Genomic DNA, 12833 nt, shown 5'->3' with positions numbered 1-12833 from the left:
AGCTACTACACAGACAGGATCCGTTGTGAGTCTCATTTTTCCTTCCTTCTGTAAGACCAGAAGAAGGGTCAAATAAATCATTATGTCAGCCAGGCCAAAAGGCAAAATAGTGGCCCAGTCATGAAGTGGGGAGGGTGGGAACAGCATGAGAAGTCCACAGAGTGGCCCTATGACATAGTGGTGAGATGGAAGCAGCATGAGGAGGCCACAGAATGGCACAATGAAGGTGGCGACAGTAACAGCATCATTAATATACCACAGAGTGGCAAGATGACAGTGTGGGGATGGCAGTAGCAGCATCAGGAGGCCACATAGCGGCAAGATTACATAATGTGTAGATGGCAGTAGCAGCAGCATCAGGAGGATACCACAGAGTGGCAAGGTGACAGTTTGGAGGTGGCGGCAGAATCAGGAGGCCACATAGAGGCAAGGTGACATAGTGTGGATATGGCAGCAGCATGAGGAGACCACAGAGTGGCAAGGTGACATAGTGTGTAGATGGCAATAGCAGTGTCAGGATGATACCAGAGTGGCAAGGTGACATAGTTTGGAGATGGCAGCAGCAGCTGCATCAGGAGACCACAAAGTGACCCAGTAACAGAGTGGAGTGGTGGGTGGCAATACCAGTACCCACTGACAAAGGTGGGTGAAATAAGTAGCACTTGGCATCAGATGTGTGGCATCAGGCGGGTTGCAGTATCAGAGTAGTAGCTGAGGCATTTAGCCAGAAAAAAAAATGGGTCTCATATCAAAGTGTCGGTATGACTAGTCAGGCATCAGGAATTGGTGGTTGGAAATCCTGGCTGATCCACGCTTGATTCATCTTGACAAAGGTCAGTCTCTTCACATTTTGGCTGGACAGGCGAGTTCTCCTAGGGGTAACTTTGGCCACCGCTGCACTAAAAACCGGCTCTGATGCCACACAACTGGCTATGCAGGGCAAACTCTGCTAGTTGCGGCCACAAATCAAGTTTGGCTACCCAGTAGTCCAGCGGATCTTCAATGTTGGGTGGCAGGGTGCTGTCCAAGTATGCCACCACCTGCTGCTTCAGGTCCTGCTCCAGGTCTACCTGCTGCTGGCAAGTAGTTTCTTCACTATGCGGGTAAAAAAAGCAACGGTAGACTCAGGCTGCTGCTAATGGAGCTGGTACTGCTCCTGCCACCCCACCTCTTTCCTAGCAGCCATGGCAGTGGAATGTGAGCGCAGAGGGCCCCCGCGGTCAGACCTGTGAGAGGATGGACGATGGTGCAGATAGGCAGCAGCCAACTGACTACATAGGATGTCTCTGTAGTAGTTCAGTTTGTCCTCCCTCTTGGTGGGTGTAAATAAGGCCCCCATTCTGGACCGGTAGCAAGGGTCCAACAAGGTGGAAAGCCAGAAGTCATCCCTCTGATGAATGGTGACAATTCAGCTGTCACTACGCAAGCTAGCATGCATCGTGCCATATGTGCAAGTGACTAAGAGGGACTCCATGCCTCAATCTCCACTGCATACTGCCACGGTGTATCCGGGTCCTCTGTCTCGTCTTCCTCATCACCCTGTAGCTCCCTCTGGCTGCTCCTCCTCTCCTGTCAGCTAAGCAGAAAAACCCACCCATTTGGCTACACATTGCCTGTGCTCCAAAGTCCTCCTCCCCTCCGCCTCCTCTTCCAGTTCAGCCCCCACAGGGCTCATGTGGCCGTGAGATCGAGGCGCCACGTCTCCTGACCAGCCATAGTTAACAGCGTCTGTTCCAGGACATGAAACAGTGGAATAACGTTAATTCCGTAGTTGCAGCGAATGACAAATAACGTGGCGTCCTCAAAGGGCTTGAGCAAACGGCAGGTGTCACGAATGAGCTGCCACTGGTTGACATCGAAGTTACACAGTGGAGTACCCCTATACGCTTGCATCATCAAGAAATCATTGATGGCCTTTCTGTTCGTATAGTCGGTCCAACACATGGAGTGTGGAATTTCAACGGGTGGAAATGTCGCATATCAGCCTATGTTGGGGATGCTGTTCTGCCGCTGCAGCTCAAGGAGATTGTGCTTTGTGGTGTACGAGTGGCTGAAGTGCAGGCAAAGTTTCCTGCCCATTTTTAGGATGTCTTGCAGATGGGTGGAAGACTTCAGAAACGACCAGACAACCAGATTAAACACGTGTGCCAAGCAGGGCGCATTGCTCAGCCTTCCTTGACGCAGTGCTGACACCATGTTCTTCCTGTTGTCTGTCAGCATTGTTCAGATTTTCAGTTGACGTGGAGAAAGCCAAGATTCGATTTCTTGATGCATCACACGGAGCAGTTCCTCCCCTGTGTGACTCCGTTCAGCAAGGCAAACCAGGTGCAGAACAGAGTGACACTGCGGAGCCCTACACATGTGGTATGCTGGAGGGGCACTGTGCATTGTCCCTGCAGTGGAGGCTGAGGAAACAGCAGAGGATGAGGAGGCAGACATTGTCACAGGACCAAGAGCATGACAACGTGGAAGCAGCATGACCTGGCCAAGTTGCTGGTGTGGCTGTGCAGGAACCACATTCACCCAGTGCAGGGCTCCAGATGGCGACCAAAATGGTCGCCAATGCGACTTAGAATTTACAAATGGCGACAAGCTCTGCAGTTGATTACAGCGGCGGGCACCAGAGATGATAGTTCTCTGCCCCGCCGCCGATGTTCTTCTCAGCAGCGCAGTGGAGGAGTCTCTCCCTCCCCCCTGTGCTGCCGCCGCTACCGCCAATAAGAAGAGACGAGGGGAGGGGCTGTGGCCACTGCGCCACCAATGAAGATAACTGATCAGTTAATACAAATACAGGAGGCGGGTGCCGGAATCAAATAGCCGGCACCTGACCCCTATGACAGGGAGCTGCGATCCGCTGCAGTTAACCCCTCAGGTGCGGTACCCGCCTCCTGTATTTGTATTAACAAGTCAGTTATCGTCATTGGTGGCCCCCCCAACACCCCAGTAATAATAAACATTGGTGGCGCAGTACCAATGAGGGTTAAAAAAATAAATAAAAATTAACTCACCTCCTCCAATTGATCGCGTAGCTGCCGGTCTCCTGTTCTTTCTCGGGATCTGTCAAAGGACCTGTGGTGATGGCACTGAGCTCATCACATGGTCCATTACCATGGTGATGGATCATGTGATGTACCATGTGATGAGCACAGTGATGTCACCCTGGGTCCTTTGACAGGTCAACTAATACACTAATACATTTCTATGGGGCATTCAGGCAACTCTTCAGTTTTTTTCGCCGGAGATAAAACCGTAGCATGCTGCGGTTTTATCTTTTGCCTGATCAGTCAAAATGACTGAACTGAAGACATTCTGATGCAACCTGAACGGATTACTCTCCATTCAGAATGGATGGGGATATGCCTGATCAGCTCTTTTCCGGTATAGAGCCCCTGTGACGGAACTCTATGTCGGAAAAGAGTCGCTAGTGTGAAAGTAACATAAAATATTAAGTTTAAATCCACCCTTTACCAATTTTACATATAAAATATATAAACAATAAATAAACAAACATATTACATAGCGCTGCGTCCGAAAAGTCCAAACTATTAAATTATTAAAAAATATCTTCTATGCTGTGAGCGCCGTAACAGAAATAAAAATAAAAATAAAAAAATAAATAAAAACCATGTGATTCGCCATTTTTTTTGTCACGTTGTCACCCCAAAAAATAGGATAGGACTGTTCAATTATGGGCCAAACGTTTCATAAAATGCGAAATGCACGCAGCTTTTTTTTTTTTTGTGCGGTATTGAGTATCGCAATACTTTTTTTATGGTGACGAAAGCAAATCAAAATTTTTGTATCGAAACAACCCTACGCCGATCGGCCTAGCGTTGTCACGATACCAAAATTTTGTTTCGGTTTAGATTTGGCGACTAAAAATTTAATTTGGCTCCTAAATTTTTCAGTTCAGGAGCCAATGGCTACTAGGTATTTTTTTTACTCTGGAGCACTGCAGTGGGCCATAAAGGACATGTACTGTCCCTGACCTTAGTTACAGTTCCACACGTCGGCGCTGCCGTGCACTTTGGCAGACACCGACAGGCTCAGGGACTGGCCCACCTGCTGTTCGACATATTTGTGTAGGGCTGGTACTGCCTTTTTCTCAAAGAAATGACGGCTTGGGACTCTTCACCTCGGCTCGGCACAAGCTATCAGTTCTCTGAAAGGTGCAGAGTCCACTACTTGGAAAGAGAGGGACTGCAGCACCAGCAACTTGGACAGGAGCACGTTCAGCTTCTGCGCCGTTGGATGCGTGCATGCATAATGCTGTCTCTTGGCAATCGCTTCGGTGATCGATTGCTGACGGAATGACTGACGAGAAGTAGGAGCAGGAGCATCTGGACCAGCAGAAGATGGGAATGGCAGACAGCTCTCTTCAGCCGAGGTGGTGGAGCCTTGACTGGCTGAAACCAGGTGCATGCCACTGGGTGATGCAGCAGTAGCTGCGGCAGGCTGGACAACCACATCAGAGCCATGGTTCTCCCAGGCCACTGCATGGCGACGCTGCATATGATGACGCAGGGCCGTAGTGCCAACATTGGCACCCTGACCACGCTTCACCTTCTGCCCACATATTCTACATGTGGCCACGTTAACCTCCTCTGGCAGCTTAATAAAAAAAAACTGCCACACCCCCGAGTAGGCGCACTGACTGACTGCAACCGCCGCTGCCTCTGTGAACCCCTGCACCACTACTTCCCGGGCAGGTAGGCTGCTGCGAAGCATGTGGTCTACCTCGGGCACGTTTGGCTCCCGACCTGCAACTGCTGCCACCCTGCTGACTCCCAGCCATGCTACCATGCAGCTGGCTCACAGGCAAGCTGTCGCTCCTTAACGGTCTCTGGCTCAGAACCCTGACGGCTCGCAACACATGCTTCTGCGCCACTCTCCTCATCACTACTTGCCCGCCTAGCGGAGGAAGCTGCGGATGTCTCCTCCAGATCTTGGCTGGGCAGTAGCTGTTTACTGTCCTCTACCAGCTAGTCCTCGCTGTATAGTGGAGCTGAGCCCACGGCATACAATACTTCTGTGGCTGAGGGAACAGCAAAGGACAGAGGCAGGTTGAGGACAGGTGAGGGCACAGGGCCTGCTCCCAGGCCATGCCAACTCAGGGTTATGTCTGACGAATCCACCAACTGTTGGATGGGGGTGTCTGATGTCACTTGGGATGACGTGGATGACTGAGTTACCAATCAAGAACCGCTGGGTTGCTGGTCAAGACACAACCGCTAGATGACACCGGGAGCTCAGGCCTCTCACTGCGACTCCTGCTGCCACCCCCACTTACTCAGCTGCGACCTCTGCTTGCGCCCAAAACATTCAAGCCTCTGCCACTCCTCTGTGCATGGCCTGGCACTTCTCTGCCTGACATACTTGTAGCTGAACTACACAAATTAAACGGAAATTAAAACACCCCTAAAAGCGCTGAATATATTTTTCTTTTTGTACTAAAATAGTTCATCAAACGCTTTCACTACAATTAACAGCAGAAATGCACCGAGAATATACTTTTTTAGTAGTACTGAAATACGCCCCTATATGCATTGACCAGAAAAAACTTAGAGTTAAGTGCGTACATATATTTCTGGAAGTACTGAAATACGCCCCTATTCGCTTTAAACAGCAATAACTGCAACAGTGCAGTGAGTATATATTTTTCTTGTCGTACTGAATAAGATACTAAGATATAACTAAGCCACTAAAGGCTTTTCAACATAACACTTGCAGCCCAATAACAAAAAGCTGGAATGGCATAGCTGTCTAAAGACTATTTGGATACACAAATAATCATTCCCTGCACTTGTAAATCACTTTCATATTAATGTCCCTAGCGCCTTCTGACATCTCTCCCTGCACTAAGATGCAGTGAAATCATTCCACCCTATCCTTTCCCTGCACTTATAAGTCAATTTTTCATATTTTTTTTTTATTTTTATTTTTTTTAAACATAGAGGTTTTTACAAGTGCTGTCCCTAACGCCTTCACACATCTGTCTGTCCCTGCCTTCTGAACACTGGAAAATGGCAGAATCTAAAATGACTGCAGTATTTAAAGGGCTGTGACATCAAAGGGCTGGTTGGCTGCTGATTGGCTACATGCAGGCATGTCAATCTGGGTGATCCCGCCTTCCCAGAGTCTCTTGCCCTATGTCCCCAGTCCTCACACGTGTAGCCACCATTTTAGAAAAATTTTAATTCATTACCACGAAGCGCGATGAAATTCGCATTCTTTGCAAATCACATTTTTCCTGAAATTCAGATAGAATTCCTCTACATCAGCTTCGATTCGCTCATCTCTAATTGATGACATGGATACTGGATAGTTAATCATAAAAAAAAATTTTTTTTTAAACTTGGAAACCCATTTTAATGTGTGTAAACAGAGGTCAGTATTTATTATGGCCAATTTATCCCTTAGGCTGGGTTCACACTTGAGCGTTGCGCAAACGCGCGTTTGACGCGCATTTTTATGCGCGTTTTTGTAATAGTAAACGCGCATTTGACGCGCGTTTGTGTGATTCACTACAGTGTCCTATGGCCACAAACGCCCCAAAAGTCGCTCATGTACTTTTTGGAGCGTCGGGCGTTTTACAGCGCGATCGTACGCGCTGTAAAACGCCCAAGTGTGAACCATTCCCATAGGGAATCATTGGTTTCTCCTTGTTGAGCGTTTTACAGCGCGTAGGAACGCGCTGTAAAACGCTCAGGTGTGAACCCAGCCTTAGGCCTCATGCACACGAAAGTGAAAAAAAAAAAAATCCGTTAAAAACGGACACACGGTCAATTTTTTTCATGGCCATTTTGCATCAGTGTGTGCATCCATTTTCTGGCCGTGTCTCCGTTTTTAGTGTCCGTTTTTGGATGGATGGATGAATTAGATTGGCATTTATAGACCTACCCTTCTGAGAACACCCACAGGATGGTAGGCCCCCCGCTAAAATAATGTCCCCCGTAGTGTAAGATTTATTTTTTACTGCCCCCAGCTTTAATAATGCCCCCACGTAAAATAATGTCCCCCATAGTGTAGGATTTTTTAGTTGTTGCTGCCCCCAGCTTTAATAATGCCCCAGCTAAAATAATTAGTACTATTTTGGGGTACATATGATTTTTGATCGCTCAATATTATGCTTTTTATGAGACAAGGTAACTAAAAATGGCTGTCCTGGTAGTTATTTTTTTTACAGGGTTCACCTGTTATGTTATTTTTATAGAGCAGGTCGTTAAGGTTGCAAAAATACCAAATGTGTATTTTTATTTTGTTTGTTTCAGTTTTACATAAGGCATTTTAAAAAAGAAAACATGTTTTTGTGCATATTCTGAAAGCCATATTTTATTTTCTGACAATCGTCTTGTGTTTTGGATAGTTTTTTTTTACGAGAAGAGTATACGTATTTTATTTTTTTTAAATAAATTTGTATTGCTCATGCATAATCAGTAGTATATATTCATGCAATGGGTTTGAGTACATACATAATACTTCCATCGATGGTAATCAGTTTCAAAGAATCACATTCATAATAGCATGAAACACTTACAACTGAGATTTATCATCAGTTATCTTAATTTTCCAACCTTGATCCCCTTCCCCCTCCCCCCCTAAACAATAGGTGCCGGGCGCATGCGCAGAAGCTGAAAGCGAGTCCGATGCCCATAGCTTTCTATTGGGCATGCGCCGGATCTCGGAAGGTCGGGGACTGCAGAAGCCGCCCAGCTAAGTGAATGAGCTGGGCGGCGCTTCAAAAACGGCGGTTGGGCTGATGCTGGCTGGGCGCAAGAGAAGCTGAAACCCCGCCCCTTGGGCAGAAAGAACAGCGATTAGTTCAGGTTATAAAACGTGAGTTTACTGTATTCATAATGTGGACGGGGGGATACTTATATGTTTTTAATGCACATTAGAAGACCTGTGCATGCATATGTACAGCTAATTATGGTTACTGGGCCTGTCAGTGTCCCTTTAAAGTACATGACAGACACATAGAACGCCATATGCCTCGTGTAGTTAGGTGACTGCATCAGCGCTAGGGTGGGCGTAACACGGCCCGCCACTCTCCGCTTTTGAAATAGGGGAAACCCCTCCCCTAAGGGTCGGATGCAGCGGCCGCCAGCGAACGAGAGAGGTTGGCGTGTCACACAGACTTAATATCTAGCGTTAATATCTACATACACGCTGTAGGGCATTATACTGGACAGCCACTAATTCCCCACCAGATACGCAAAGAGGCACTGAGTGGTGGTTTGGCTGCCATCTATAGAAGTTCAGAGGCAAAAAATACTTATATTCTATTATTCTTTGTTTGTATGTATTTAGCTAGGGTCATACATACCCTCCGCTTTTAATGTATAGCTAATAAACTTTGAAATATTATTTCATTCATAACGTTTCTACCTTATTATACAACCTTTTAATTATTTATTATAATTTACTTATCTTATATTTTATTATACTTTAAGCAGAATTCTTCACTGAATCTCTGCAACAGTTATACTACTCATGCACTGTAACTTGAACTTAGGTAACCTTCCTGAATAGACCTTACAAAGCCTGCTCCTCTCCATTGAGAGCACAAGACAGCAATATATAAAATACCGCACTGATTATTGTAGATATATCAACATAAACTGTAACTATAACCAGGGATCAGGTCAATGTTTTTCTGGAGGCATATGCATCAACGTACCTAGGAGGAGGAGTCGGTGGGGTTTGTGGATGAGGTCTATCAGACAAACGCACATCATAGGTAGGTGGAGAATACACAGGAGGAGGTTCCTCATCAGAACTGTCTGGTTCCAGAGTCCTTTCCAGAATCTAAAATATGAAACAATTCAAATGGAAACAAATAAATGCCAAACATTGCCATTGCCTTTGTCCCAAAGAATATAATAGTCAAAACACTTAAATTTTTCACATAATGACAACCTACATGTGAATATTCTTTGTACATTTCTTTAAAAAAAATGACTTTTCACATTATACTTCTAGAAGAGCTCATCTGCTTGTAGGTTTACCTAGGCCTATTAAGATAAGTACAGCGCAATCATTTCAATCCTCCACCTATTATAATGATACTACCTTGCAGATAAACTGTTCCATGTGCAACAGAATAATATGTTGGAATCATTTTGTAAATGTCATTTAATTTATTTTAGGACGTTAGAAGGCTTAGAATTTAGAAGCAATTCTTAAAAATAAAATAAAAAAATAAATATCCAAAACCCACTTTTTAAAGGACCAGTTCAGGTCTGAAGTCACTTTGTGGGGCTTACGTAGTGGAAACCCCTCATAAACGACCCGATTGTAGAAACTACACCCCTCAATCTACTCAAAACTGATTTTATAAACTTTATTAACCCTCAAGATTAAAAGGAAAATGGAGATCAAATATCTAAATTTCACTTTTTGGGCAGATTTTCCATTTTAATCAATTTTTTTCTTTAACACATCAAGGGTTAACAGCCAAACAAAACTTAATATTTATTACCCCGATTCTGCGGTTTACAAAAACACCCCACATGTGGTCGCAAACTGATGCAAGTGCACACGGCAGGGCGCAGAAGGAAAGGAACGCAGATTTTGCTGGACTGGTTTTTAGATGCCATGTCCCATTTTAAGCCCCACTGATGCACCCTTACAGTAGAAACTCCCAAAAAGTTACCCCATTTTTGAAACTAGGGGATAAGGTGCCAGTTTCATAGGTACTATTTTGGGGTACATATGACTTTTAATTGCTCAATATTAAGTTTTTTGTGAGCCAAGGGGAACCCAAAAAAATGGCGGTTTTGGCACTGTTTGTATTTTTTACAACATTCATCTGACAGGGTAGATCATGTGCTATTTGTATAGAGCAGGTTGTTACGGACTCAATGATATCAAATATGTCTACTTTCTTTGTTTGTCCGTTTCAGTTTTCTGAACGCCATATATATATTTTTTTTTTCTGCCGATTGTCTTGTGCAGGGGCTTGTTTTTTTGCAGGGAGAGTTGACGTTTTTATTGGTATACTTTTTCTTATTTATTGAAGTTTTACACAATAATAGCATTTTTTAAACCAAAAAAAATATGTTTTAGTGTCTCCATAGTCCGAGAGCCATAGCTTTTTTATTATTTTTGACAGTGCCTTAGGTAGGAGCTTATTTTTTGCGGGATGAGGTGACGATTTGATTGGTACTATTTTCGGGGGCATACGCCTTTTTGATCGCTTGGTGCTTATATTTTTGTGCTGTAAATAGCTTTTTTTACGGTGTTCATCTGAGGGGTTGTCATGTGAGATTTTTATAGAGCTGGTTGTTACGGACGCGGCAATACTTTTTAAATGCATCTCACTTTATGACAAAAATAGCATATTTGAATAAAAAAATGATGTTTTAGTGTCATGTTATGAGAGCTATAGTTTTTTTTTTTTTTTAGATAATTTCTTATGTAGGGGCTAATTTTTTGCAGGATGAGATGACCGTTTTATTGGTATCATTTTGTGGGACATACACCTTTTTGATCACTTGGTGTTGCAGTTTTTGTGATGTAAGGTGACAAAAATTGCTTTTTTTACACTGTTTATTATTTTATTTTTAATGGTGTTTATTGGATGGGGTGGATCATGTGATATATTTATAGAGCCAGTCGTTACGGACGCGGCGATACCTAATGTGTGTCTTTTCTTTTCAATTTTTTATTATAAAATCAGGGGAAAAGGTCGTTTTTTTCTTTTTTTACTTGAAACTTTTTTTAAAAATAAAAAATAAAATAAAGTTTTTTTCTTTACTTTATTTCTGACTAACTTTTGGGGGCCTGATCCCCTCTGCAATGTATTACAATACATCTGTATTATAATGCATTGCCTGTTAGTGTATTACACTGAGTAATACACAAACAGGTTGCCTAGGAGACCCTGCCTGAGGCTGGATCTCCTGGGCACCCGTAGAAGGCAGGTCCAGATGAAGCGCACGGCGTCATAGAAACCAAAGACGCTGTGCGCTCCTGCTCTCAGCAGGAATCCAGGCCGTGTTACCACGGACCGCTCACAGCCGCGGAAGACGGCTGTGTGCATTCGCCCTAACGCTGTTGTCATTTTTAGGGCACAGTGAACACTGTAAAAACAAAACCCCAAAAAACATGGTGGAAATGTGTTTTTTCCCTAATTTCATCCAATTAGGAGAACTTCACATTGCAGCTCTGCAAATACGCTCTACATTTATCATGTAGAGAAAGTTTATACAAGCCACTTACTAATGTACAGTGATTGCCCATATTAGCTCCTTTGGTGCCTCGATTCATTTTTCCATCACCTTATACACTGCTCATTTCCAAGGGTTACGACCACCCTGCAATCCAGCCACAGTGGCCGTGCTTGCATACTATAGAAAAAAGCACCAGCCTCTCTGGTGGCAGGGTGCGTGAAGTGCAAACAGACATGCATGTGCAGCAGTTCCCGTCCCATGCATGTGCAGCAGTGGTCATAAGCCCTGGAAACGAGCAGTGTATAATTCGATGGAAAAATGAATCAAGCCAAGCAAAGGATGCAATATGGACAATCAAAATACATTAGTAAGTGCCTTGTATTAACTTTCTCTACATTATAAATCCATTTGATTAAGTGAGACAACCCCTTTAGAACTAACGTTCTAACATTATTTTTGGACTACATTTTTGCAACCTTTTAATATTTATTTATTTTATTTTTTTGAATTTGTTTAAGCTTTGCTTGAAGAAAATTGCTAAAATTTTGTTTTAAAAGTAATTTTTTTCCCAAACTATACTCCTTATTTAAAATATTATTACTATTATTAATCTAATATACATACATAAATTTACAGAAATAAAATGAGTTCGCTATTTTGTGTTTGTCATTAGTATAGCATGTAGCGGAGCTGTGTGTGTACAGGGCGCATGCAGCAGTTCAGCATGTAGCAGAGCAGGAAGCCTGGCAGGGACTCGGTGACACAGTCTCTGACTCATTCGATTCTTTTAACTAAAACTCTCAGACGATTCTCTGAGTCCCTGCAATAACTATACATTGTAATTACATTACATTACAGTCTGCTCCACTGCATTCACTTCAGCAGAACTGTGTTTGCCAGGAGCGAGTCCCTCTTGACCTTCGGTTCACTTGAGAGCCGACTCAGCAAGTGAACCGAAGATTCGATTCATGAATCGGTTCTTTTGAATGAACTGATTCGAATGAACCGATTCATGAAAAAGATCCGAACTTCCCACCTAAATGCCTCTCCAGAGTCCAGACACCCTCCGGCCTCCTCAAACAGAGTTCGCCTGCCAGTAGTTTTAAAAGTTATAGGAACCGACCCTAGTAAGTGTATAAAGCTTTTAGAAGATTATAACCAGCCCAAGTGGTCACAGACAGAAAGAAATAAAGGTGTTGTGACTGTCTTCTATGGCCCTGGTCCTTCCCTCCTGCCTGCAAGTTGCACATTGATCTCTAAAAGCAGGCATTAGGGCAAGAAGAAATATACATTACTATATGATGGCCACAAAACTATTATACTGAGGAGGGAGGGGCTTCAAAAATTGTTGTCCTGATTCCTTACAGTAGCGTCTCCTTGTAGCCTTCATACAGTATAACACCTCCTTGTAGCTGCCCCCCACACAGTATAACGTCTCCTTGTGGCTGCCCCCCACACAGTATAACGTCTCCTTGTGGCTGCCCCCCACACAGTATAACGTCTCCTTGTGGCTGCCCCCCACACAGTATAACGTCTCCTTGTGGCTGCCCCCCACACAGTATAACGTCTCCTTGTGGCTGCCCCCCAAATAGTATAACGTCTCCTTGTGGCTGCCCCCCACACAGTATAACGTCTCCTTTTGGCTGCCCCCCACACAGT

At 44.2% G+C, this 12833-nt stretch overlaps 1 protein-coding gene across 4 annotated transcripts in view; it reads right to left on the bottom strand.

Moving 5' to 3' along the window:
- CUEDC1 (CUE domain containing 1) overlaps nt 1-12833 on the bottom strand; it is a 222985-nt gene that overhangs the window by 113852 nt on the left and 96300 nt on the right. For all 4 annotated transcript variants that reach the window (XM_044287415.1, XM_044287416.1, XM_044287417.1 and 1 more), the window contains exon 4: nt 8681-8808. In XM_044287415.1, coding sequence (XP_044143350.1) covers nt 8681-8808 — 128 coding nt within the window. The remainder of the gene's footprint in view (nt 1-8680; nt 8809-12833) is intronic.

The sequence above is a fragment of the Bufo gargarizans genome, chromosome 3 (assembly GCF_014858855.1).
Source record: "Bufo gargarizans isolate SCDJY-AF-19 chromosome 3, ASM1485885v1, whole genome shotgun sequence".
In the NCBI taxonomy this organism is placed as follows: Eukaryota; Metazoa; Chordata; class Amphibia; order Anura; family Bufonidae; genus Bufo; species Bufo gargarizans.
The sequence above is the reverse complement of the archived record's forward strand: the minus strand, read 5'-3'. Positions and strand labels throughout refer to the sequence as shown.